This window comes from Hippopotamus amphibius, chromosome 6, assembly GCF_030028045.1.
Source record: "Hippopotamus amphibius kiboko isolate mHipAmp2 chromosome 6, mHipAmp2.hap2, whole genome shotgun sequence".
Classification (NCBI taxonomy): domain Eukaryota; kingdom Metazoa; phylum Chordata; class Mammalia; order Artiodactyla; family Hippopotamidae; genus Hippopotamus; species Hippopotamus amphibius.
In genome coordinates, this window is record NC_080191.1 from 48,959,801 (window position 1) to 48,987,188 (window position 27,388).

At 38.0% G+C, this 27,388-nt stretch overlaps 1 protein-coding gene across 10 annotated transcripts in view; it reads left to right on the forward strand.

Annotated features, from left to right (window-relative positions):
• Nucleotides 1-27,388, forward strand: part of UTRN (utrophin) — a 501,139-nt gene that overhangs the window by 99,604 nt on the left and 374,147 nt on the right. For all 10 annotated transcript variants that reach the window (XM_057739402.1, XM_057739404.1, XM_057739406.1 and 7 more), the window contains 6 exons: nt 3,813-3,874; nt 20,086-20,178; nt 21,371-21,448; nt 21,793-21,885; nt 24,058-24,230; nt 26,892-27,007. In XM_057739402.1, the coding sequence (XP_057595385.1) occupies nt 3,813-3,874; nt 20,086-20,178; nt 21,371-21,448; nt 21,793-21,885; nt 24,058-24,230; nt 26,892-27,007 (615 nt within the window). The remainder of the gene's footprint in view (nt 1-3,812; nt 3,875-20,085; nt 20,179-21,370; nt 21,449-21,792; nt 21,886-24,057; nt 24,231-26,891; nt 27,008-27,388) is intronic.

Genomic DNA, 27,388 nt, shown 5'->3' on the forward strand with positions numbered 1-27,388 from the left:
TGTTCTGAGAGCACAGATTGGGGATGAGAAAACAAGGGAGGAGGATGATGTGACCACACCTTAGTGGGAGATGTGTCTTGGGTTGATTCACATACAGCGCCCAGAAAAAGAAGTGGGAGTATGGTCTGTAATGCTTTCATTGCTTCCGAAATAGTCTCTTTTGTTAATGAGAAACTGGCTTTCTAGAGTGTATTAAATTTTATGAAAGAGGCTTCAAATAAGGTCAATCTAAGTTTAAAATCATCCAACAAGATATTTCTTTTTTGGCCTAGAGTCTAAGGATTTCTTTTCCAAATTGTTGCATTTTTTGGAACTCAGGTTATTACCAGCCAGGCTGGACACTCTTCAATTGCTTTGAAAGATGTACTTTAAGGATCATGCTTTCTCTCTAACTGTAGTAGAGTTTTAATGGTGGTATACATATTCCTAAGACTTGTGTGTTTCCATAGGGGAAACAACTCCTAATTTCCCTGCCACATTTCCAGATTAAGATTAAAATTGAGATTTGCTGCTAGGTTCTGCTAAAAGAATTTCTGATGTGCATTGGAGCTGGTGAAGTGAAAAAAAATTTAAACTAGTTTCCTTGAAGATTTATCAGGCGGTTTTGTTGATGTTTCTTGCTTCACTTCTTTTACCCATGACAGAAATAAAACTCCAGCCCGGGCAGCCGTCCCTGGAGCTGTGTGAGCTTGTCAAAAACATTTTAAGAAGAGCAAAATATTTAGAGGAAGAATTTGGAAAATCAGCCTTAAGGGATTTAACACATTTTTCTTCTCCTAATTCAGTCTCGTGTTTGTCCCCCCTAATGGGGAAAGGTCATTAATGGGTAAGATTTACTAAGCCAAGAAAGGGTTTCAGAAACTAAATGGTTTTGTTTTGTTTTTTTTTTTTAATCCAAATTTAAAGAAAACATTTGTTTGGAATCCTGAAAGAATATATTTAGCATGTGAATTATACTTACTCACTTAATACGTATATAAATAATCCAGTTATATATAAATTTGTGTTGTCTGCTTACACATTTTTATTTTGGAAACATGAAATAACTAATTGGTTTGATAATGAAGAGTTGAACAACTCTGAGACTTGAAATTCAGTATAAATTTCTAGGAGGGCAAAATGACTGATCGGAATCTTGGGGGTTAGGGTTTAAGTTGTCCTGGGCATCACTTTGCTAGCAGATTTTTGCCTCCCTGAAACAGAGACCTTGGCCAAGGTTTTTAGCTTAATTTTCTTGTGGTGTGGAGGGCAGCTCTATACTACTAACTCTTCCAAATCTGTTACATTTTAAAAACCTCATAATTGAAAAGCTGCAGGCTAATTCCTGTTCTTTTACTGAATTCCTGCCTGGTAGAAAGTAGGAGGGGTGTGTGTGTGTGTCTGTGTGTGTGTGTGTGTGTGTGTGAAAAAAGGGAAATGTTAACTAAAGGCTTACTGAGAAATAAATCCCTTCCCCCCACCCCCTTTTAACTGTACCAGGAAAATGAATAAAGAAGAGTGTTTATACATTTTGGAGTATTTTTGAAAAGTTTGAATGCAAGACAATTTATCTTTTATAAGCCAATACTTTATTTCATATAATTTCCTTAGACTCATATTCAGGCTTTGATTTGACCCAGAGATAAAGATTATTATAGAAACATTACCTTTTAATTTTTATAAACAGCTCTGTATGATGGGAACCTATTTTTAAGATTTGATCTCATTCTGTGTATGATTAAATCGAAGTTTCTTAGTTATCATTTGATAAGGTGACAGGTACTCATTTGTTTGTTCATAATATTTCTGGAGAGGAACCCATTTAGTGTTAGATATTTTAATATGTTTTTGAAAATAAGAAGGTTAAATGCTCAGAAAAGAGGTTAAGAAAAAATAAAATGTAGAAATGTGGAACAAATAAATTAAAAATAAAATAGAAAATAAAGTTTATTTCTCAGAATTCCCCCATTTTATGGTAAAACATTATTAAATTGTGTGGGTTTTATGGAATTAAGAGAATTAAGAGAATTTAATATTTATGACCTTCATATATGTTTTTGTTCATTTATTGGACTTTCCAAGTACTCTGAACACTGATATTTAATATTAAATTAATATTGATGGGGCTGATATAGCACTCTGTCTTCCTGCTTTATATACTGTGTATAATCTCAGCTCTGTCTCTCCTGGGTGTGATGGCCAAGGCTGAGACCTTCAGAGTGGGTCAGCAAGTCCTCTTGGTTAATAAATGGCTTGTATGTGGAATTGATCAGATGGTAGAAAGCCTGAAATCGAGGCTGATACTGACTGTGTTGTCCTTTCTGGAAGGAAGGCCACCTCTTAGCACAATTAACAACATGAAGTTTCTTAGAGAACAGTTTTCTTTTTGATCTAATTGCCCCCTTTGTGCCTCAGAGCCAGTCTCCAGTTACCCTTATGGATCTGTAGAAGTGCACTCTTCTCTGACGCTGCTGCTATGTTTATTCCAGGAGTGACCTTTTAATTACAAACTCTCCTTCTAGAACAGAGTTAAGGCCGAAAGATACCACTAACTTGGTGAAGTAGTGGGTGAAGGTCTAATTATGCTATCAGGGATGAGCAAGGAGGTCTGGGTTGAAGGGAGAGAGCCCTTTGAAATTGACGCACTGGGGGGCAGAGCACACTTGAGCCTTCTCTGTTATTATTTTGCTGTTATCATGTGGGAAGCAGCTTGGCAGTATGGACGGTCGTGAAACAAGCAGTGTGTATATATACAGTTAAAACCGCAGCTTTCTGCACTGTTCCAAATACTCCTTATGCAGCTTTCAGAACTACTTAGAGACTGTTAACATGCTGCTTTGTAGGATTTAGGCCAACAATGACTCTTGCTAGTTTTAACAGAGAATTGGGGAGCAGCTGAGGATATGATTACAAGTAACAGAAAGGGTAACATGGATATTTACCTGCCTGTTCACATATATACTATAATAGTAATAATAATGAGAACAACATCAAAGAGCTCAATGCCAGCTCTTTGCCAAAGGTTTTCCACTCATATCCATAAATCCTCACAGTGCCCTTGTAAGTGTTATTTATTCTCATTTTACGTGGCTTCCTTATACTTAACTAAATCACTCTGCCCATCGCCAGTAAGTTAAGGATGCTTTACTTTTTTAAGGTCAAGTTTTATTTGTGTGGCCTGGAAAATGAATTTGTAATCCAAACCACAGTTGGTCATTTTAAAAAAAAGACTCTGATTTCTCTGCTTATAAAATGCATAGATTGCTTTTATAGATCGTTAAAACTTTTGTCATGTCAGTCTCACTACAGGAAAACGGGTTATGGAATTGGCTATAAACCTTACAGTAGTGTTTGTTCTGGAGGGTGTAGGACTTGTACGAAAAGGAGGGAAATCATGCGTTTCTAAGTTTTTAAAGGATAACTTTGATTTTTTGTCTTGAAAATGCTGTAACATTTTTATCATGCTAAACCTGTACTTAAACAAAATGCAACAGAAAGTATTGTGTGTAATACTTTAAGAATAAGGTCCTGATTCTTTTCTCACAAACGTGGGTTTAATGGCTGGTGGCAATATGCTGAGGTGTCGGGTGAGAAAGCCAGCTCCCTGGGAAGGTGCCTGGGGTTGCCCTCTGCTACAGGCGTTCGTTAGCAGGCTCCATATATGCTGAACTTGTCAGCCATCCCTTCTTCATTAGCTGGGGATCATTGTGCCTCATGAATGCTACTAATAGACAAGTTAAAACTCTCCAGGATGGAGATGATCTTATTTAGCACCCTGAGTAAAGGTACAAACTCTCATACCTTTCCCTTCTCTCTCCTTTTCCCTCCCACAGATGAACACAATGACGTGCAGAAGAAAACCTTCACCAAATGGATAAATGCTCGATTTTCAAAGGTAACGGAGCCCTTCAAAAACTCTGATGATTCAGATGCCGCATTCTGGTTGATGGAGTTTGGTTGGAGGTGCAGTGAATTTTCCCCCTGAAATGTGACCTAACAGAAATCTTCTGAGTATGCAGATACATTTATGTGTCCTTTATTCTCTCTGAAATATGTTTAAGTGGAAATTCTGGTGTAAACAATTCATGGTATAAACATTCATGGTGTAAACAGCTCTTTATTTTTACCTAGCAGTCTCTAGATACCAAGCCAACAGTGTACGGCTTTGGACTCTGAATTCTTGGTACATTTAGGAAGTAATATCTCATTGGGGAAATTTTGTGTTCACTTAGCTAAAAAGATGATGCTTTCATTTTTGCCTGGTTTAAATCAAGTTGGTATCGTTCAGGCGGCCTTTCTACCTTGTGTAGAAGTGCTTAGGGATTGTCATACTCAAGGGCATGGCAGATAATGTTATCTGTCCCGTGGTTCTTTTTTTGTGAACTTCCTCACTTATTTCCCCCAAATCTGTTCTGTCTCAGCATTTCTAAGCGCTTGGAACAATAATCAGTGTTTTGATCAATATCTTTTTAGGGGCAGAAAATGTTGAAGAGAGAAATTGATAGTGCTATTTTTAAACTTGTTCTAATATAATTATCCATTGGTTATTGGAGTTGAAATTTTGTCCTCTAAATCTGAGATGGGAGGAGAATTTTCAAGTTAATGGATTATAGGACTATACTATAGCAAGATTAAAAAATAAAGAGAGATCTGCTATGGGGTTTTAAATTTTAAAATTTCATATTTTTCTGTTTGAGAAGGTTGCAAAGGCCAGGAAAATAAACATTGGTATTTCTCTGAGGCAAAATGAGAATGTTTTAGGATTACTTTGAGTAGCATTGCAGTTTAAAAATTGTTCCACATCCCACTATTTACAGTTGATTGTTTGATTGCAATGTATTTTTAGGTTTTGCAAGGTTTTGTTGAGGGACATTTTATCTTGCTTCTGAGAATGTAAGGAATGTGAAAACTGCCTGACTTTGACAGAGGGTCAAGAAAAAAATTACTCTCATAACTGGTGGTTTTATGTGTAGGATTATTCCAAAGCAGACATAGGTGTTTTCTGGTAAATTTTTATTTGTTTTGTTCAAGAGGCACAGGTAACATCTGTGTGCTTTGGATTTAACATTATTCAAAACTTTTGAAGTATCTGTCTTTGTGTGACTAGATTCTAGGCAACATAATTTTAGGAACTAAGAGGGTCTGGATATAAGATATTTCATCCCAGGGTTTTCGTGAGTGCTCAGGTGTGTAAGATTATCCATCCTGACTATTACTGAGGATAATATGGTCATTTCCTAGGTAGAGCAAGTTAAGCAGACCTAGTTTTTAGAGCTTAATTGAGTCATTGGGGAAGAATTTACCTTAGAACTGATTTTGAAGACCGATTTGAAAGCTTCGTAGTCTTGGTAGACCTACGTTTAGGGAACATTTGAAACTAGGTGAATTACTTTTGTTCCTATTTATGAGACTAGACAGAGGTAGACAGTATGATAGCACACAAAAAGGTGGAAAGTAGGAGATAGAGATGACAGTTGAGAAAGAATGGTTGAAGATGTTTAACCTTTTCATTATTGCCATGAATTTGGCTCAGACAAGACATTACCTTGATAGCACATGATAGACTTTTGAACTGGGGCATCACCCAGCAGATCCACACCATTTCCAGGTCCACTGCCATCACTGATACATGCAAGGTTAGAACCTTGAACCCAGTGCTGCCCAAGTACTCCTTCACTCTGAGCTTTAAAAATATCCTCACTGCAGTTATTGTCCTGTGACTTATTTTCCACTGGACGGTTCTCAGTATCTGTTGATCATTTGGGTCATGTACCCAACCCCGAATTCTCTCAAGAAGTATCTCAGTATTTATCATGTGTCACTGATATCTTTAAAAAGATCTGAACACAGAGCCCAGTAGTACTAGAATAGTTTATTTAGTGAACTTGGTATTTAAATATATACATTTATAATGTATATATTGTTTTGTAATATTAAATGAGGGCTTTAAGTCCCATGTAAATTCTTTGCCCCAGGAAGCTTGTAATTATTACCAAGACAATGAAAAGATCAGGTGATGTGATAATTTTTAGTAACAGGTCCAGTTATGTAAACTGACATGGAAGCTAAAAGCTTGTTGTTGTTGTTTTTCAAGAACAATTTTTATTAAGGCCACTATTCGATTTTTTTTTCAAGAACAATTTTTTTTAAGATTACTATTAAAAGCTTGTTTTGTTTGGAGAAAAATATCAAAGTAGAGCTGACCCTGGAAACATTTCTTTTCAGATCATTCAGATTACTTCTAGTAAGAAATCAAAGTCTAGAAGGAAATTAGGATGGGTCTAGAATACATTTATCAAAGGAATTATGACTATTTAGATATAAAGAGAAGGAGAGCTCATAGCAGTCACACTAAACTTCAGCCACAGTTTTTCCTTTCCTCTGGCTGTTTTAATTCCATAAGGCAGGCTGCTTCCACACTGGTGATCGGGAAAGGGAATAACAGTTCTAAACTGGGAGATTTCCATAAACCTCCCACAAACTCTTGCCGACTTGGGATGAGGTTGTATTTGGTCATGATATCACTAGATAATCCAGCAGCTAGCAAGAGAAAAAAAATTCCTGTTGAAGGGAACAGATTTTATTTCATTTCTTTTTTATCCACATCCTTTGGCATACTGTGGTGGACTTTAAAAATATAATTATTGATTGAATCGGCTTCTTCTGTGCAGTGAGTCCCTCTGCAGAGCAATAGTGCCCCTGTGCTGAGAAATCCAAACAGACCCAGATGGCATCTTCTGCCATTTAGGAATTTGTTTTAAATTCCTTCCCTGGACATCTCCTTCTTGAGCCCCACCCCTACCCCACCCTGTGTGACCCCAGCCAAAGTCTCAAATGCCAAGTCTTGTTGATTCTAGTACCATATATATTCAATGTTGTCCATTTTCCTCCATCTTTACTGACACCCCCCTTTGCCAAGTCATTATTATCTGAGTTAGAAATAATGGTGAAAGACTTTACAATGGGCAGAAAAATTAGTGGGAGTCCTGTCAGCTCAGCCATCTGGGAAATCTGCCTTCCATCATCTTTGAGCTACTGTACAACTCAGCGAGGTGTAGAAAGCAGATAGTAATGCAAATGGTTCTTATCCATAAAAATGCAAAGTAACTGGAATGCAATTGATTATTTCCCCTTGGATAGACTTGTTTTTGCATCTGTTGTAAATTTATTTCAGCTTTCCTTTATTGCATAGAAATGCGTGTCTTTTTTGAATTTTTCTTTGAACCGGTTGTAACACCTTACTGGTTTCCTCATTACTTAATGAGTTAAAGTCTTTAACATAGTTTAATATTACATTTGTATGAGAGTTATGACTTTACTACTTTTGGAAAAATATCCCTGAACGCGTGGGCTACTGTCATAATCTACTACTGGTTGTTCCTTTCCACCGTTCACCGTATCCATCTCCTTCCTTCCATTTTCTACAGAATAGCTAGAGTGTATCTTAAAGTGTAAGCCTAAAAACCTCTTTCTCTTCAGTAAAATCTTTCAATGGCTGCCTCTTGTTTTTATTTGGCTTTTAAGAGCCTAAGTAGTTGTCCCCTCCAACCTACTCCTAATTTCACTTCAGCTCTTCATTGTACTCTGGCCACCGCAGTGGGCCTTCTCAGGGCTTTTACACATGCTCCTTCCTCCATCTTTTTTGGGCAACTCCTACTCCTCCTTCTTGTCTGAGCTTAAATGTCACTTTCCCAAGGACACTTTTTTGGAGTTCCCAGACTAGGCTACACATACTCTATATTCCTAAGGTGTTAGCTTATCACAATTCTTCTTTAAATGATGGCATCTCAAAATATTTGTCTCTCCTTTCCGAGACAGTGGTATGCTCCATGGGTGCAGGAATGGTCTATTTTGTTCACTGGCATAATTTCTGGCATTTAGTAAGCACCCAGTGAGAGTTTATAGGCTTAATAAATAAATGAATGGCAGTGACAGAAACATTCATTTAAATGCCTAATACTGTATATATCCATAAACCAGTTGGAAGTGGTTGTATTGGAAATAGATGGGAGTAGAGTGTGGACTTGAGTGCAAAATGGCATAAATTGTGTTATTTCATGGAAACGAATGAATCAGGGATTTTGCTACATTTATTCACAAAAACAAATCCAGCTATGCAAAGTTTCCACATTTACCTGGTGTCTTGGAGATGTGCTGGAAAGATTGTTAAGTCATCATTTGGATTTAATACATATGATCCTCTTATTTATGGGATAGGATTCGTCAAATAGGATCCATCTACTAAATGCACAGTAACGAAAAATGAGACTTAAAACTTAAAATTGGCTCAATTCATTCCTCGATAAGGGATTTGGTAAAGAGCTTGCGAATATTAAATAATATTTTGATAGCTATGACAGCATTCACTATAAACTCATATTTTTTTGCTGCAAGTTCTTGTTACTATGTCACAGAATACACAGCACTTTGGAGTCTGAGTATCCTAAGAAGTCGCACAGGGTAAAATAACTTATGCTTGTTGGATTTTGAGAAGTTATGAAGAACTCAGGAGAAAATGATTATCTAAAGGAACTGAGAATTAGGAAATTAAGTACTTATTCCTGGATATGTTGCTCATTTATTTATGACCTTGGGCAAATTATTAACCAATTTTTTTCGGCTCACTTGGTTTTTATTCCTTTAGCTATAAAACACATTTGAGCGTAATTACTTGCCTCATATTGCTAAAAAATATTGAGGCATTATTGTGAAACATTATAGGAGATTATAATTACGTAGGAATGCTAAATTAAAACTCTATCGGGGGCTTCCTAGGTGGCGCAGTGGTTAAGAATCTGCCTGCCAATTCAGGGGACACAGGTTCGAGCCCTGCTCCAGGAAGATCCCACATGCTGTGGAGCAACTAATCCCATGTGCCACAACTATTGAGCCTACTGAGCCCATGTGCTGCAACTACTGAAGCCCACGCGCCTAGAGCCCGTGTTTCACAACAAGAGAAGCCATGGCAATGAGGAGCCCGCGCACCACAAAGAAGAGTAGCCCCCACTCACCGCAACTAGAGAAAGCCCTCTCACAGCAAAAAAAGACCCAACACGGCCAATTAAATAAATTAATTAATTAATTAATTAAAACAACAAAAAAACTCTATCAGGGACAACAACAACAAAAAACTCTATCAGGGACTCCTCCAACTTGTGGTATCCCTGATCTGTGCTATACATATATTTTAAAGCAGAAATGGAAAAAAGCATTGGCCATTAAGGTACTTTATTCCATTGTCTGGTGGGTGAAGTTTGAATGTTTTGTTCCCTCTAATTCTGAGAGCTTCGTTCCTTAGTGGGCTGGTCTCCCAAGGGAGGCAGTGAAGGCCTCACTCTTTCAGTGCTGGAAAATTTATTCTAACTTTAAGCCTGCATTTTCTTTAGCTGACTTTCAGAGCTGCTCATCTGTGAGAGCAGAGACGTACAAATTGCAGAAGCTCTTTTATCAGTTTGGTGAGGCAGCTCTCAAAAGCAGTTTAAAAAATAAAAGTTAGGTGGAGATTAGGCAAACTTAAAAATGCTCAACTTCAGTTTGGGCAGATTTCTGCTTTTCCTTTTTTGAAGACAAAGGTGAGCCAAGTTTTCATTTAGCTGCTATTCCAAACTTGAACTTTAAATGGATGGAACCTAAGAGAGGAAATCTGTGAAGCATTTTTTAAACATTTCAACGTGAGGAGCCATTCCAGTGTGTTGCTTTTGGAGACAGTGGGACATTGCTTTCAGTGTCCTATTGTTTGTAACTTTGTTCACGTTGGAAGTGGATTGTCACAAAAATAGGAGTGGGAAAGGATGTGTGGGAGGGTGCAACAAAAGCAGCCTGTAGATGTTTAGTCCTCTTTTTAGTCTCATGAAGGAGACTGTACAGGCTTCCTTGTGTGACAATAAATAACATCTATAGTAGAGATTTGAGCTGGAGTTACACGCTTGGTCTACTGTTGATTTATTTTCATGAATATATGTATGGCGACTCAACTAATTATTTTAGGGTGCCATAAACATTCAAATGGTCCCTTAAATTTCAACTTATGTCTGTTCACCAATACCTCTAAAGCAAACAATAAAATGCGTTTCATATTCCTAAACAGCTTCCAGACGTGTTTTAGCTATATTATGCAAATATGTTTGGGGTTTTTTTTTTTTTTTTGATTGTTGTTTGTTTTCATTCAGTTTGATTGTTTTGGTTCCAAACATTATACTTGCAGAATGACTTTCACCTGGTTACTGTGGTTAAATTAAAAAAAAAATACATAAATATTATTTAACGTGCTCTTGTCTGTACATATTGAGGACTTAATAAATGATTGTGATTGAGCCTATTAGTGTTTGTAATTGTTAAACAGATTTGGAAATTTGGTAGTATATGCTAAGTCTTTGCAGTTGATGGTCAATTTTGGGATTGATCTGCTGAGAGGAAATGACTTTTCACCCTTCACCTAGAGAGGGGAGAGCTGAGCCACCTACCTTGTGCTTTTGCATTCAGCCTGTGTGACCCCACTATCTCCGCCTTCAGAGATGGGCTCTGATTGGTGCATGGCTGTGTGGGCCAGTGAGTTATAAAGAGAGGACTGTTGGAGAGGTGGTGGTTTTGGGGGAAGGAAGCTCTTCCTGTTAAAGAGGGCTAGGGGACACTGGAGCCATTTTCAACTGTACTTGCCCTAGGAAGCTTTTAACTCCGGTTTCTACTGGTAGCCACCCTCTAACCATGGCTAATCACGAGCGGAGCCAGACTGGGTGAGAAGAAGAGGGAGTTGACACCGCTATTTTTATTTTTATGATCTCTTGGGGAAATAAAAATCCTCTCAAAAAAGATCTTTATTCAACATAGGATGCAGAGAAAACACAATTTATTATTGAATATTTGTATCAGATGAGGTGCATGCAGGCAGTTGATAAAAGACTGGAAAGGCTGGACAGAATTTCATACAAACATACAGTGAAGTAGAATAAAGAATGATTGTGTATCTCCTGGAGAGAAAAGTGGATGCTCCTTGTGCTGGTCTCCTGTCAACCTCCAGAGAGAATGAGCTCATTTTGAGGCCTTTGTTATCTTGCATGGGAAAACTGGAGATGGGTTTACCTAATTCCTGACCCCAAAATTGGGCCTATTATGTTTTTAAGGAGACACCCTAAGGAGAAGGAAGGGGCAGGGCAGCTGCCTCTCCTTTATTAAACAAAGGAAATGTTTTCTTTACCTTTACATTATCATTATCAATGCCCTAACTAACACCTCGCCCTGGTCTCATGGAAACCTATCTTTTGAGGAACTGCATTCTTCAAACCTTTCCACTGCTCTGCCAGTTGTGTGTATATGGAGTGAGCTGTATTGTTTATTGAGTTGGCTTGCAGACCTTGCCTGGTGGGCATATGGAGTCCAAGTCTATTCAGCCTGCAGACCTCGCCTGGTTATTTGTCCATGGAGAGTGAGAGTGGCCCTGCCCCGGGCCGCCAGGCGTGGGAGCCCACGTGTGGTTCCTTTTCATCCCAGTTTTCTCAGCACTATTTCGGGTACTTTGCTTACCAAAATCAAAGTAAAAATTCTGCTATGTGCTCTGTGACTTTTGATTCTCTGAAAGATATTACTTGATTTAGCTTGGTTTTACAGTTTTTTTGTAATTTCTGAGGTAGATGTACCTTCCTTGCTTTGACTCCTTTGTGAGAACTGCATAAATCACTGCTGTGTCGTTACTATGACGTGAATAGGATTACCTGAGCCATCTGTTTCTCCAGTTTCTCTCTCTTCTTCCTTTTCTTCTTTCCCTCCCTCCTTCCAAACAGGCGTCTAAATGGAATCTTGTTCAATTCTTAAGAACTTGCGCTGACCACCATGAATCCTTAAAGAGAATGGCTGAGAGCTGTGCACTCAGTAATTCTTCAGGTGACTGTGGCACGTGTTGCTGGTTTTCCTTTGTCAAGGTGCTTAATGACCTCCGTGGGCATTTTAATGCAGTCGTTTTGCTTTTCAGTTGAAAGCAATGCTGCTTTCACTCTTTCACCACGGGGTTGAATCATAAAGTAGACACTGAAGATTATGCCCTCTTCATTTCATCCATTAAGCTGTATGCTTTATAATGGTGATGAACCATTGTAAAGTTTCATCAGTTTGCTTAATTTTAACTAGAGATACCACTTTTTAAACAATCTATATTTTATACAATAGTACACATTACAGAAGATTACATAATAGAAGAAATCCAAGGAGACTTTTTTAAACCACTTTTATTTCCATCATCAAGAGAAAAAGTACATTTTTGTTGTAAAATACTTAAAAGAAATCCATTTACACATAACATAATTAACCAAAATGACATTGTTCATAGCACTCACTGATACATTATTGATTTTTAAGAAAATAAAGAATTACAAGAGCTATATTTTTATTAGCACTGAGATTTGGGATTCATAAATTAAAAGACTCTGGTTTTTAAAATATTAAAAGAAATATTAAATTAAATCATTTACTTCTTTTTGAGTTTTTAAAATAACCAGCTCCTTGCAAAAAAAAAATCACTCAAAGAAAGAGAGAGACTATAAAGCTTAGAATATGTTATCAGATGCTGAAGCATCATTTTAAAATTGATCGGAGCATCAGACTGACCTGAGAAGAATGCAAAAACATGGTGTATATACTGTATACGTGTATGTATGTGTATATATATGTGTGTGTGTGTGTGTATATGTATGTGTGTGTGTGTATATATATGTGCCATACATATCCATATGTATGATATACACAGAATTAGACACACACACATACACATATGCTCACACACACATGCTGTAAACAGTGGGGATATTAATTGAATTGAATAGACTGCCTCAAATCCTGTTTTGAAAATAGGTAGAGTATAAATAAATACCAGAATAATCAAACAGTGTCAAAGGGCTCAAATTTATTATTTGTTTGTAAGATACCACCATCAGACCTGTTAGTGGTGAAAGCATTTAAAAACTGTTATCTTTTGGGACTTTCCTGGCAGTCCCGTGTTTAAGACTCCATGTTCCCAATGCAGGGGCCACGGGTTTGATTCCTGGTTGGGGAACTACAATCCTGCATGCTGCACGGCACGGCCACAAAACAAGAACAGAAAAAACTCCTGTTATCTTTTCACCTTTCTCCATGTTATACACAGTTATAACTTTATTATTGATGATAGGATTAGATAAATCCCAGGATAGAATCTGTCTCTGTACTGTATTTCTTGTTTGCTATGACTTTTGCAGAATCAAGCTAGTTCATCAGTCCCTTTTACTGTTTTCCCCATGCTATGTGGCACTGGTTCTGTTTACTCTATTAGGTTCTGAGTGCCGTGAAGGCACGGGCTGCGTTTGTCATCCTCCACTTGTCAGGGTCAGCACAGCACACCACAGAGAGGAGGCAGTCTTCTGAACCCCAAATCCAAGTCCCAGTGCTACCTCTGGTTTGTGTGTTGTAGCTACAAAGCATTAGCATTTCACCCTTTGAAGAACTCCAAACTGTACTTCCTAAACTTTACTTTCTTATTCAACCTTTTACAGATTTTTTCCCCTATTATTACTACTCCTGCTATTAAAAAATTTGACCCATGATGGAAATAATTATGATTTGTGAGTATTGAAGAAAGGGGAGAATAATAGAGTATTCGATGATTAGATTAGAGAGAGGGTAGAGAGCAGATCACATGGGATCTCTTATTTGGAGTTTGAGTTGTATTTCCCTATGATGGGAGTCCATTAGGTTAAAGCAGAGACATGACGTGATGTGATCTGCACCTTAAATTAGAGTTATTCTGACTCTTAGGCAGAAGTAAAGTGATTGGTTGGCCTGGTATTGGAGACGTGGATGAGAGTGGGGCCGATAAGGATAAGGAGTAGTGGTGACCTTTGAAATGTGTTTTTAGAGGTAGGAATGACAGGGTTGTTATGGATTAGAGATGAGGAATGAGTGAGAGGAAAATAATCTGGTGTTGTTTTTGGTCTGAGCAAGTATAATGACTGCTGGTATTTTGCAATCAATCATATTCCCTAGTCTGTGGATGTTGCGTGTGTGTGTGTGTGTGTGTGTGTTTGTCCTTTCACAGAGCTTATCAGTTCCTCAGAGGACTCACTGTTGACTAATCTTATATTTCACCTGTTCATGGTTGTGCCCTGTGAGAGAGATCGCTGATCAGTCATCCTAGGAGCCAGTGTGCCTGTAGACAAAGTTTGTTTATCTGGCACAATGTTTTAGGATGTTACAAATATCAGGAGATTATACACATAAATTCAGATTTCCAGTTTTTTTGAGAAGCCAGAAGCCCTACACACAGTGGACTGGGATTCCCACGTGGCCACTGCTGGCTGGAACTGAGCACTCGCTGTCGCTTTCAGCTTCTAGGGCTGGCTGGTTCAGCAGGTGTGATGGGCCCATCAGGTTTGCCGCATTCCGTTGTACAGTCACTTATCCATGACTGTATTTGCAGCCCCTGCATTCTCTCAGACCCCCGCTTATCCCTCCTGCACTGTGATGACTGCTTGCTTCAGTCCTCTGACATTTTATTTTTTATTTTTTTTATTATTTTATTTTTTTTAAATTTTTTATTTATTATTTTATTTATTCATTTATTTTTTATTGGCTGTGTTGAGTCTTTGTTGCTGCACACGGGCTTTCTTTACTTGCAGCGAGCGGGGGCTACTCTTCATTGTGGTGCGCAGGCTTCTCGTTGCAGTGGCCTCTCTTGTTGCAGAGCACAGGCTCTAGGCACGTGGGCTTCAGTAGTTGCGGCACATGGGCTCAGTAGTTGTGGCTCACGGGCTTAGTTGCTCCGCGGCATGTGGTATCTTCCTGGGGCAGGGATCGAACCCATGTCCCCTGCATTGGCAGGCTGATTCTTACCCACTGTGCCACCTAGGAAGTCCCTCTGACATTTTAGATTCAGGAGCTTCAGTGTCTCCACTGTAGATATTAATGCCGGTCACTTTTTTTTTTTAAATAAATAAATTTATTTATTTATTTATTTATTTATTGGCTGTGTTGGGTCTTCATTGCTGCACACGGTCTTTCTCTAGTTGCTGCAAGTGGAGCTACTCATCGTTGCAGTGCGCAGGCTCCTCATTGAGGTGGCTTCTCTTGTTGTGGAGCACGGGCTCTAGGGCGTGGGCTTCAGTAGTTGCAGCACATGGCCTCAACAGTCGTGGCTCACGGGCTTAGTTGCTCCTCGGCATGTGAGATCTTCCTGGAGTAGGGCTCAAACCTGTGTCCCCTGCATTGGCAGGCGGATTCTTAACCACAGCGCCACCTAGGAAGTCCCAATGCTGATCCCTCTTGAAGTCAAAATGGTGTTAGAACTGGTGTTCAGAAAGTTCAAAGACCAGGGGACCAGGGGATGAGAGATGAAGGCAGACAAAGCGAGTCACCTGTTAACATCTGTCACTTGGATTCCTATCATTGTTGCCTTTTTTTAAAAGGCTAAATGCGACTTGAATCTTATATGTCTTTCAAGTTCAAGATTATTCATTTGTACTATTTTGTGTTTATTGGAAAACTATGGAAACCCTTGCCTGTAAATGGGGAGGGTGACTTGAAGTTGGCATTTCTGCAGGGCCAGGCACAAAGGAGGTATTCACCAAATATTTGTCCAATTGAATTATTAAACTGTATTCTCTCTGTCAGAGAAGTTTCTACAAATAAGTCTTTGCAAAGAATTAAAAATCTAAATAAGAGTTTAACTGTCAGGCTGAATCATCTTTTATTTTTATTAAACGACTTCTGACATTTCCCAGCTGTTTCCCAGGATGGGTCCTGTGTTTAGAGCCTGTGATTCGTTAGTACCAGAGATGCTTTGAAGCCATGAGCTTGTAAAAATTTTTTCATTTTGAGTTCACTTAAATGTGGTATGTATCTTGTTGCCTCTTTGGGCAGTCATTAAATATACTTCCCCCTATTCTCCCCCAACACCACCACTGATTGACTGTTTCCTTCCCTATATGTCATGACGCCGTACCCTCATAATTTTAGTTGCAGTGTAGCGTGGACTTTGAAAACATGGATTTGGGGTCAGATCTTGTGATGTCACATCCTGGTTCTCCCTCTCACTTGTCATGTCATCTCTATGTCTCAGTTTCCTTACCTTAAAGTTATATTTAAAGAAACAAAGAATGCATCTAAATCTCTGTTAATCTCTTAGAACATACCTGATACATAGTATGTACTGCTACCATTATGTCTGGGACGTTTCATGTTTCCACTTTTGTATGGCGCATGAGCTAAGAATGGTTTTCATATTTTTAGGTGGTTGCAAAAAGTCATAAAAAGAAGACTATTTCATGATGCATGGACAGTATATGAAATTAGGATTTCCATGTCCAGAAATCAAGTTTTGTTGGAACACAGTCACTATCCCCATTGGCTCATCTGTTTATATATTTTCTGTAATGTTTTTACATCACGACAAAAGAGCTGAGAAGTTGCAATAGGGCCCACCTGGCCAACAAAGCCTAAACTAAGTACTAGCTGGACCTTTACAGAAGCCATTTTCTGACCTCTGTTGTAAGGCACAACGCACTGAATCACTGTACTTACATATAGGTGCTACTCTTCTAGGTGGCAGATGGAGTGGGCTCTTTGTCATAGTTTGGTTCTTTCCATCTGCATGTGGGACACTCCTAAATTGTGTTTGTTAGGAATAGGTAGTATTTGTAGTGATCGGCCATGTGTGCAGGGAGTATGGGTGTGTGTTTTATATGTAGATTTTGAACCACAGTTTTGGATTTGCAAGGGCCCTGGTACCTTCCTTCATTGCCCAGTGAGGATATCCACGGGCTGTGTTTTCCATCCTGCAGGTGTATGCGGCTCTTCTGAAGGTACCAGATGGGAGTATTCCACGACCATGCCATTACTGGGGGTGGGGTGGGGGAGTATTAGGAGTATGAGCACAAAACATATTCTTACTGATTGCGATCAGTATTTATCTGAAATTTGGAAAAAGAATAAAGAAATTGAGTTGTTGTTACTGTCAGGTTTGTTTTTGTATTTATTTATTGATTGATTGGCTGCATTGGATCTTCCTTGCTCTGTGCGGGCTTTTCTCTAGTTGTGGTGAGTGGGGGCTACTCTTCGTTGTGGTATGAGGGCTTCTCATTATGGTGGTTTCTCTTGTTGTGGAGCATGGACTCTAGGCGCCTGGGCTTCAGTAGCTGCAGCACGCGGGCTCAGTAGTTGTGGCACATGGGCTTCAGTAGTTGTGGCACATAGGCTTAAGTTGCTCCACGGCATGCGGGATCTTCCCGGACCAGGGCTCGAACCTGTGTCCCCTGCGTTGGCAGGGGGATTCTTAACCACTGTGCTACCAGGGAAGTCCCTGTTTTTGTTTTCAAAGAATATAAAGGCATTGGTTTCCCTTGTATGAGTGATTGACTTCTAGAAGGACAGGACTGTATCTCTGTCACCTTTGTTACAAGAGAAGGCCTCACAAGGAGTCTTCCTCAAGATTTGTTGCTCAGAAAATGAATGACTGGACAAGAGAGAGGATAAGAGTGTCTCGTGCAGAAAATTAATGCTGCCTCTTAATGAACACCTCCCGCTTTACCACTGAGCAGCAGTGGAGCTTAGGGAAGCATCCATTGAGTTTGTCTCACAGTGCATACCTAAAGCACAGGTGTGCTCTTGTATGGTCATGCTTGTTATTTTTGAATGGGATGTATTGCTGCAGGTCACTGTATTAGTGAATTTGGGACTTGGAAGATCTTTCTCTGTGAAGCGACACTAACATGTACTCAGGTTCAAAATCTGCTTTTACATTTCTGCCTGAGATGAAGTGCTTATTTGTTTTATCCATTCTTTCATCTATTGTTGAAATTTTATGGCACTTTTATGACAGTAGAAAACATTAACGTTATGCTTCTGATATGAATGATAATATCAACCATGGATCTGTCATCTTAGTGTTTAACAGACGAGCCAATAGATGTAGAAAGGCCACTTTTCCAAAGTTACATGTCCGGTAAGAGGCTTATCTACAGTGAAGTCATCGATGGGCATTCATAATTATTTGTAACATGGACTAGTATTTATATTTATTTTGTTCAGTGCTGGTTTGTGTTACTTTGTTTCTTTTTTGGAAAATGGGTAGTGTAGTGGATTTGAGAAGGGTTAAATGCTCCCCGGACATTATTTAGCTGCTCTTGTCCTCAGTAATTGCTAAGATCCTTTCTGTGCCTAGATATCCCTATTTGTTTTTCCCATGAACTTTACCTATATTGTTGTCTCTTTGCTCTAAGACTAGAGTTGTTCACCTCTTCCTGAAAGGGAATCTGGGTATTTGGTGGCTAATTTGCTGAAGTGTACTTGGGTGGGTTTTGAGAGGAGGAAGGTAAGAGGTAAGCAGATGACCAGGGCCACTTCTGCCCTTTGCGTTTACTGAGAGCAGGTAGGAAGTCTTTAATGTGCAAAAAACTTCCCCGCTCTGCCCCTTGAAGTATTGTCTCTGGATCTGGTCTCCTGTATCACTCAAATCTGTTTATTATTGTGATTGATGGAGATAATCCTTGTATTTCTGACATCATCATTGCTCACACAGTGGCAGCTGGAAATAGGAAAGCAGCTTTGTTTCAGATATAAATAAGTCATAGTTTATTCCTTACTGATTCTAAGGGGAAGACTTTACCATACTTCCCCTCATTTCGTGCATATGAACTATGGAAAAGCTATATGATAGAAACCACTAGTTGACTATACATTATACATAATTAAAAATGTAAGAAATCAAGAAGAGAGGGAAAAAAAAGGAAAATGCAAAATTTTAGGAAACTTCAGAATAGCTTCCTTCCCTCTCATCCATTTCAAGCTCAGAGTAAAATTTTGTTTTGTATGACTATGTGCATGTTTTAAAGTGAAGAATAAAGAAGATGCAATAATTACTGGTTATAAAATATCTTTATTATTGACAGGAACTAAATACTGACAAGAACTAAAACTATGAATCTCTGGGGATTTCATATTAGAAGGAAATAATTTAATAATTTAATTCAGCATAATCATACAACATTTATTACATTGTGCTTTATAGCTATCTGGACATTTGCGCATAATATTCTTTACTTGATCTTTACGATACCTGTGATTTAGAAGAAGGTAAATAGTAGTAAGTAGCTGACTTAGGTTCACCATTTATTTAATAGCCAAACAGATTAAAACTGAGGAGTCCTGATTTTCTGTTTGGTAATTGTCCTTTGCATACAATCATGATATCACACACAGACAGTCAAGGTCTACCCTTGAATGGGTAGGAGTTTTCAGTATGAGATGCTAGAATACGTTTATCAGGGGAAGTTGATGCAGTTTATCAGTCAGAAACAAGAGTTTAGAAATTCTATAAATTTTGTCGTTCAAAATACAGGATTGGTACTGGATTTAGACACAGAGCCAAAAGTGTCCTAATCATTCAGAAATTAATAGCTAGAAATATAGACCTAGCGCCTGAGAGCGGAAGTTGAATTGGAGAGCTGAAATTGATGATGACATGACCTGGTTCCATAGTAGAAATACCAAAAGCCATGCTAGACTGTGAATGTAAAGTGCAAAGCTGGAATAAGAATCTGCATACTTTTCTTTAGCCTCTGCACCCAGGTGCTGTATGCTCATGTATATTTTTAACACATCTTCTCTCTCAAGAATACATTGGACCCTTGAACAACGTGGGGGATTAGGGGTGCTGACTCTGAAGAATTGAAAATCCATGAGTGATTTAGTCAGCTCTCTGCTATCCCAGTTCCACATCAGCGGATTCAACCAAGCACAGAACATGTAATACTCATGTAATACTCTCATATTTACTACTGAAAAAAAATCCACCCATAAGTGGACTTGCACAGTTCAAACCCGTGTTGTTCAAGGGTCAACTGTATATACAAGGCATATTGACAGTAATCACAGTTTTATTTGCCTCCCTTTCTAAGAAATAATGCAATTTATATCTTTCAGCTCAAAACGTTTGTTATAGATTTCAAAGTTCTTTGTACTTCTATCCATACAAGGCAAACTTGTATAATCTGCTGATTATCCTGACTTTTAGTTGGAAGAAATGAAACTATTTATTTTCAGTTTACGTATGAAATTTCTGCTGCTGAAATTGTACTTTTTCTTTTATAGAGTGGAAAACCACCCATCAGTGATATGTTCACAGACCTCAAAGATGGAAGGAAGCTACTGGATCTTCTAGAAGGCCTCACAGGAACCTCACTGGTGAGAGATGTCATCTTCGTGTATCTCTCATCATTACTGATACTTGAAGACCCTCTGGGGGTTCTTACAATGTAAAGGCTGAAATAGGAAAATTAAAAAGGGGTTTTAATGAATTTTTTGATAGAGTGATATTTAGGCTTTATTGAGGGTTCTATTTTTATTAAAAAATACTTTGTGTGTTTATTGCTCTCAGACAGTAGAGAACTACAAAGAAGAGCAGATATGTAAAGAGGGCATAGTGTTTTGAATAGTAGAAAGTACAGGCAAATACATTTAAATGTTATTTAACAAATAGTAAAAAAAGGTTATAAAAACTGATGGCATTTATTTTCATTCAGATTTTCAGTATTATCTGCATACTCTATTACTTTATGTGTAAGGTACGCAATACTCACACAGAAATAACTCTGCCAATGAGGAGGATGCATTTTATGGTACAACCTTTAACACTAGAGCTAGAATTATTATAAAAGGTGTAGAGAGATGCACTTCTGAAGATGAATTTCTTCTTGCCGAAGTGTGGGGTGTTACATTCTACCTTTTGCCTTCCAGATGGTGGGTAGGCACCTCTTGGAGAGGCTGATCCCTTTCTCAGATAAGATTCCCTGGCCAGTGAGGCAGAAAGAAGCCTCCCAGATCACCTTTCCCCAGGTGGCAATTCCAGTCTTCCCAGTGGGCCCTTGTAATGCTACCTGGAACCTGGAATAGCACCTCTGAATCCTCTCTGCTCTGTCTACACTAGTACAGGGTGGAGGGGACACAACTTCTAAATCTTTCTGCATCCAGCCCAACTGAGATAGAAGAAGCTTTGTCCCTGGTGGAGCACTGGTTCCCAAACTTGTTTGCACATTAGAATCACCAGGGAAATCTTTAACAAATTCCAAACCCAGACTATCTTCCACACTCATTAAGTCACAATCTTTGTTGGACACAGACATTGGTATTTTTGGAAGCTGTCTAGGAGATTCCAGTGTTCAGGCAAGCTAAGGAGCTACCACCTTCAGATGCTGTTAGTGGGAGAATTTGCACTGTGTCATCACCAGCCTCCACGGTGGCCTGAGAACCCAGCCAGAGCTCCTGGCACAGAGGGGCTCTGTATGCTGAGCTGCTGTTCCACGTGCATCTCAATGTCAGTGTTTGACAGCAACATGGAGGGACTCTGCCTCATTTGATTTTGTGTTTTGTTTTCCAGCCAAAGGAACGTGGCTCCACAAGGGTACATGCTTTAAATAATGTTAACAGAGTGCTGCAGGTTTTACATCAGAACAGTGTAAGTTTGTGATGTGACTTTGGGGGGGTCCTTTGATGCCATCGGGATGATTTAGTATGAGACCAACCATCTGCTCTGGGCATTGGCATCAACTGATTTTTGGAAACATTTTTCTTATGAGAAGTATTGAACCTGTTTTATGAGTGAAGGAATAGTTGTGCTTTTTGTGATTACTTTATTGATCTATGGTGTCAGTAATACATTTTTGAGATTTAGGTTTACGCGATTCTCTAAAATGAAATTTTTCTTGTCATTTACTTATATTGCCGTCCAAACATGCTAAAACAAAAACCTGGGTTTCCATAGAAAAATTGTCTTAAAAGTTATTTTTTTCATCTTACTAGGTGGATTTAGTGAACATAGGAGGAACGGACATTGTAGATGGAAATCACAAACTGACTTTAGGATTACTTTGGAGCATCATTTTGCACTGGCAGGTGGGAAAATTTTCAAAAACTTCTTAATAGGAGTTGGAAATGTATCATTTGTGTATTAGTTTCTTAGGCTGCCACAAAGTACCACAAACTGGGTGGCTTCAAAACAGAAATTTATTTTCTCCAATTTTGGAGGCTGGAAATCAGCAAGGTTGGTTTCTTCTCCTTTGTTCATAGATGTTTGCCTTCTTCCTGTGTCCTCACATGGTCTTCTCTGTGTATGTGTGTGTGTCCTAATCTCCTTTGCTTATTCCAAGACACCAGTCATATTGGATTAGGGCCAACCCATATGATCTCATTTTACCTAAGCTACTTCTTTAAGGACCCCATTTCTAATACATTCATATTATGAGGTGCTGGGGTTAGCACTTCAACATATGAATTTGGGGAGGGGACACAGTTCAGCTTATAATAATTTGAAGTGAAAGAGCCTGACAAACTACTCTATTTTCCTGGTATAGAAAAAAAAGTATCTGTTTTTTAAATATTAAATTTAAAAAATATCATACTTATAAAAAAAGTTGCAAAAATAGCTCAAAGAATTCCTGGATACGTTTCACTCAGATTCTCCAAATGTTAACAGCTGTCTGTATTTCTGTGTTTTCTCTCTCTCTCCCCGTCTTTCTCTTTGACTAAATAGTTCAGTGAATATTTTGCAAAAACAAATAATTTTTCTAAAAACAAGGAGTTTTGTTACATAACTACAGTATATTAATATCATAATATAAAATGTCTAATACATAATATTAACATTTATAATGCTAGTATTAATTATCATACATATGGTAATTATGATATTATGCACTAACAAGTAGCATGTAATTATTAAAATCAGGAAAATAATATTGAAACAATACAATTATGTAATCTATAGGTCTTATGGAGATTTTGTCAAATGCCCCAGTAATATCCTTTATAGGAAAAGAAAATACACGATCATTCATTACATTCATTTGTCTTTTTAGTCATCTTTAATCTGGCATAATTTCTGAGTCTTTCTTTGTATTTCATATTGACACTTTTGAAGAGTACTGAACCGTTATTTTGTAGAATGTTCTTTCATGTGGGTTCGGCTAATATTTTCTCATGATTAGACTCAGGTTATTCATTTTTGGGAGGAATGCCACAAAAATGATATTGAGTTATTCTTAATACACCATATCAGGAAGCACGTGCTGTCCATTGGCTTTTTTTCTGGAAGCATTAACTCTCATCATGTGGGTCAGGTGGAAACTGCAGATGTCTCCGTTGTAATGTGACTGCCGTTTGTTGTTAAAAAGTCCCTTGTGGAGATATACTTTGAGACTGTAAATATTCAGCTACTTATTAAACTTTTGTTTGCTAATTTTAAGATCCATTCATAGTTCTTACCTGATCACTAATTATAATGATGCTTGGCAAAGTGACTTTCTAATTTCATCATTTCTTCTACATTTGTTAATTGTCTTTCCATTTGTGAGGAAGAGCTTTTCCTCGCCTCTTGTTTCTCTGTATCATCTATCTATCAATCATCTGTCTATCCATTCATTTATATATCTGTGTACACTTATGGGTTTTTACTTATTTAATAGGTTGTGATCTTTCACTATCGTTATTTATTTCACAAGCCTCCTTAAGTTGGCTCTTGCGGAGTCTGGTTTTTTTGCTTTTGTTTTTTTTGATATGTCCACATCATTCTTTGAACACTTTCTTAAAAGGTATCTACTAATTTGGAATAATAATATAAAATATTAGTTCTAGATTATAATTATTATTGCCATCAGGAAGTGCACTTCATTCTTGAATTTTGTAGTCAGCCAAAAGTTCTTACCTTCTTTCACGTTTCTGTAGAAAATAAAAATTGTGTTTTCTTCCTTTTAAAAGTTGTTTGTAAATGTATAGTTTTAAAATATTACTTTTTTGTGGTTATGAAAGTAATGTTCACTGTAATCAAATGTAATATAAGTATTGCTAAGACATAGAAAATGCCATAATATACAAAAGTGAGGTTAAAATCACCTCTAAGTTGAAATCATTGCTGTTAAAATGTATTTATCTTTCCAGTGTTTAAAGGAAAGTTTTGAAATAAAATGAATACCAGTGGCCTGATCCAGTGGTTCATGAATATTCTTTATTCAAGGACTGGATTCCAGTGACTGCGAGAGGTTATTGACAGGCATGGTTTCTTTTGAACAGGTGAAAGATGTCATGAAGGATATCATGTCAGACCTGCAGCAGACGAACAGCGAGAAGATCCTGCTGAGCTGGGTGCGCCAGTCCACCAGGCCGTACAGCCAAGTCAACGTCCTCAACTTCACCACCAGCTGGACGGACGGGCTTGCCTTTAATGCTGTGCTCCACCGACATAAGTGAGATGTGACTCTTCTTAGATGTGCAGATTTGTACAAATTTGTGCCTCCTCTCTGTCCCTCCCTTACTTACTCCTCCCTAAAGCCCCTTCCCACTACCACCTCTCTCCTCTGTCCTCTGCACGTGCTCTAAGAAGACATAAAGAATGGGGGCTTCCCTGGTGGTGCAGTGGTTAAGAATCCGCCTGCCAGTGCAGGGGACATGGGTCCTAGCCGTGGTCCGGGAAGATCCCACATGCCGTGGAGCAACTAAGCCCGTGCACCACAACTACTGAGCCCACATGCCACAACTTCTGAAGCCTGTGTGCCTAGAGCCCATGCTCTAGAGGAGAAATCACCGAAATGAGAAGCCCCTGTACCGTGACAAAGAGTAGCCCCTGCTTACCACAACTAGAGAAAGCCTACGCACAGCAACGAAGACCCAGTGCAGCCAAAAAAAAAAAAAAAAAAAAAAAAGAAAACATAAAAGAAAGAAATATTGTGGAAAAAAAGCTACCTATCACATCTTTGTTTCCATAGGACTTAAATGTCAGAGTGCAACGTCCATGGTTTCTTCTACATATTTATAAGTTAAAAAATGTAAAATAATTCACATAGTTCAAGCCCACTCATTCAGCATTAACCAGTAATATACACAAAGAACTGTGATAGTTTTCAGCTTCCTACTAAAAGGAAAACTATACATTCAACACAATCCCGATTAAAAATAAATGATTTTTTTCATGAAACTTTTGAACAGATTCTAATTATGTAATAAAAGACGAAAGGACCAAAAAAAGCCACTACTCTCCTGAAGAGACAGGCTGAAGTACTTCCCAAACAGAAACCAAAACTAATTATGAAGCTATATTAATCGAAACTATAGAAATAAAATGCTAATATAATAATAGGCTGAAGCATATGAAATTGCCAGTATTTGACTGTTTTTGACATAAAAGGCAGTTTCATATAGTTCAACCTAATGGAATAAACAGCTGAGAAGTAGCTCCATCCTGATCTACAGCTGAGCCGATGTTGCAGATTAATAGATGGTATGGAACAAATGGAATTCGGTGAATTGGAGCCCGGTCTCACCATACCCTGAGCAGACTCCAGATGCATCAGGGGTTTAAATGTGAGAGGCAAAATTCATCATGTGCTTTATTCCTCTTGTAAATTATTTATTGTCTCAAGTTTTAGTTCCTTTATGTTCTTTGCTGATATATGAAAATGCAGCTGACTTTTCTATACCTTATATCTGGAAACTTTTTAAATTCTTAGAAATTTTGAATTTGTTACTGTAGGATTCTTTTTTGGGGGGTAGATGACCATGAATTATAATAGTTTCTTACCTCCGTCCCCTTCTCTCCCCTCCCCTCCTTTCCCTTCCCTTTCCTTCTTTTCTATTCTCTTTTCTGATCGTTTGTGCCCTGTCCTTCAATACAATATTGATTTGACTTGGTGGTAGTGAGCAGAATGTTTTGTTCTTGATAACAAAGGGAGTGGTTTTAATGTTTGATCATAAGATTGCTATTTGCTGTAGCTTTTTTCATATACCTTTTATCTGGTTAAAAAAATCCACACCCAATCTTCTTCTACTTCTCCTTTATCAGTTTAAGGGGGTTGCCCTCTGTTTATATTTGGTTAACAGATGCTATCAGAAAACTTGAATTTTAGCTAAAACACTTTTCCATCTATTACTTAATTGATTTAACAAGTATGTGTGGAGTGCCTTCTATGTGCTGGGCATAGGATGCAGAGCAGAGAACAAAAATCCCAGTCCTCCTTGGAGTTAATGTTCTAATAGAGGGAGGCAGACAGTTTTTAAAAAATGAAAATGTGAGTTGTGCAGCATTTAGGAATGGTAAATATTGCCGAAGAAAAATATCAGGCAAAAGGGGAGGAGGTACCTGGCATGTGAGTAAGGGGAATAATGGGAGATGGAGTCAGAGAGGGAACTGGGAGTGAGGGTGAGGGAGGCAAATCCCAGGAGGGTAGGTGAGTCCAAGATGCAAGAAGAGATTGAGCACAAGGAAAATGATCAGCTTTTGAGTAAATCAGAGCAACAATAATGTCCAATTTGTAAGATTAAAAGAAAATCAAGATAGAAATGAAATACTAGATAATAGCTGTATGGAGAGGGTGGACGGAAATTCTTTCAGGGTCTTTGCTTTAGGAGTATCCTGTGAAGAGATTTTAGAGCTGGATTTTCTATTCTGCTAATCTTGGTCTTTTAATTGGAGAATTTAGTTCATTAACATTATTGTGATGATGTATTTATGTTCATTTTTACCACTTATTTTGAGCTTCTCATTTTTCTTACTTTTTCTGTGTCTTCTTTTCTTTCTTGTCTTGCACTGGTAGGTTCTTCCTCCCTTTTTTTCCTTTCACTATTTGGGAAATATTATACCCTTTCTAGTTTTTCAGTGGTTACTCCAGAATTTTAACAGGCATGTTTAACCAATACAAAAAACCTGAGAATGTTTTACCTGTTGCTTTCATCTTTATAATTACTATAAAATGTTATATGTTTGACAAGCCTTTGGGATATAAAAGATAAACTTTTAAATTTATATTCACAAATAAAAAAATCTAAAACTGAAATGTATTAGATTATAACAATAACAACTTTGTTTCCACATATTTCATCTTCACTGAATTTTATTTGCATGCTGATTTCAGACCTGATCTCTTCAGCTGGGAGAGAGTTGTCAAAATGTCCCCAATTGAGAGACTTGAACATGCCTTCAGCAAGGCTCAAACTTACTTGGGAATCGAAAAGTTGTTAGATCCTGAAGGTATTGTTCAGTGTTTAATTTCAACCTTGATTTTGCTTTACAATTTTGAATACTTGAAAAGCAGTGCTTTTTTGTTCCCCCTTTTTAGAAAGAATTGTGAGAATTGAAGAAGTGTTTTTCCTTTTGAAGTGTGGTACAAGCCATTTTATTACAGACATAATACTTCTGTGCTTAACAATTTCTAGGATCCTTCAGGAGGAAATTTAATTACATCGTTGGAGAATAGTTAATCAACACCAGCATAAGATTTAAAGTTTTAGGAAAATAAAATAATTAGATAAACAACTTAGTATTTGGTTTATTTCATTAAAGTGTGTTTTTGTATGAGCTTCTTGTATGTGATGTGAAAACTTTAGTTGCAAATGTTGCAGGATTGAATTC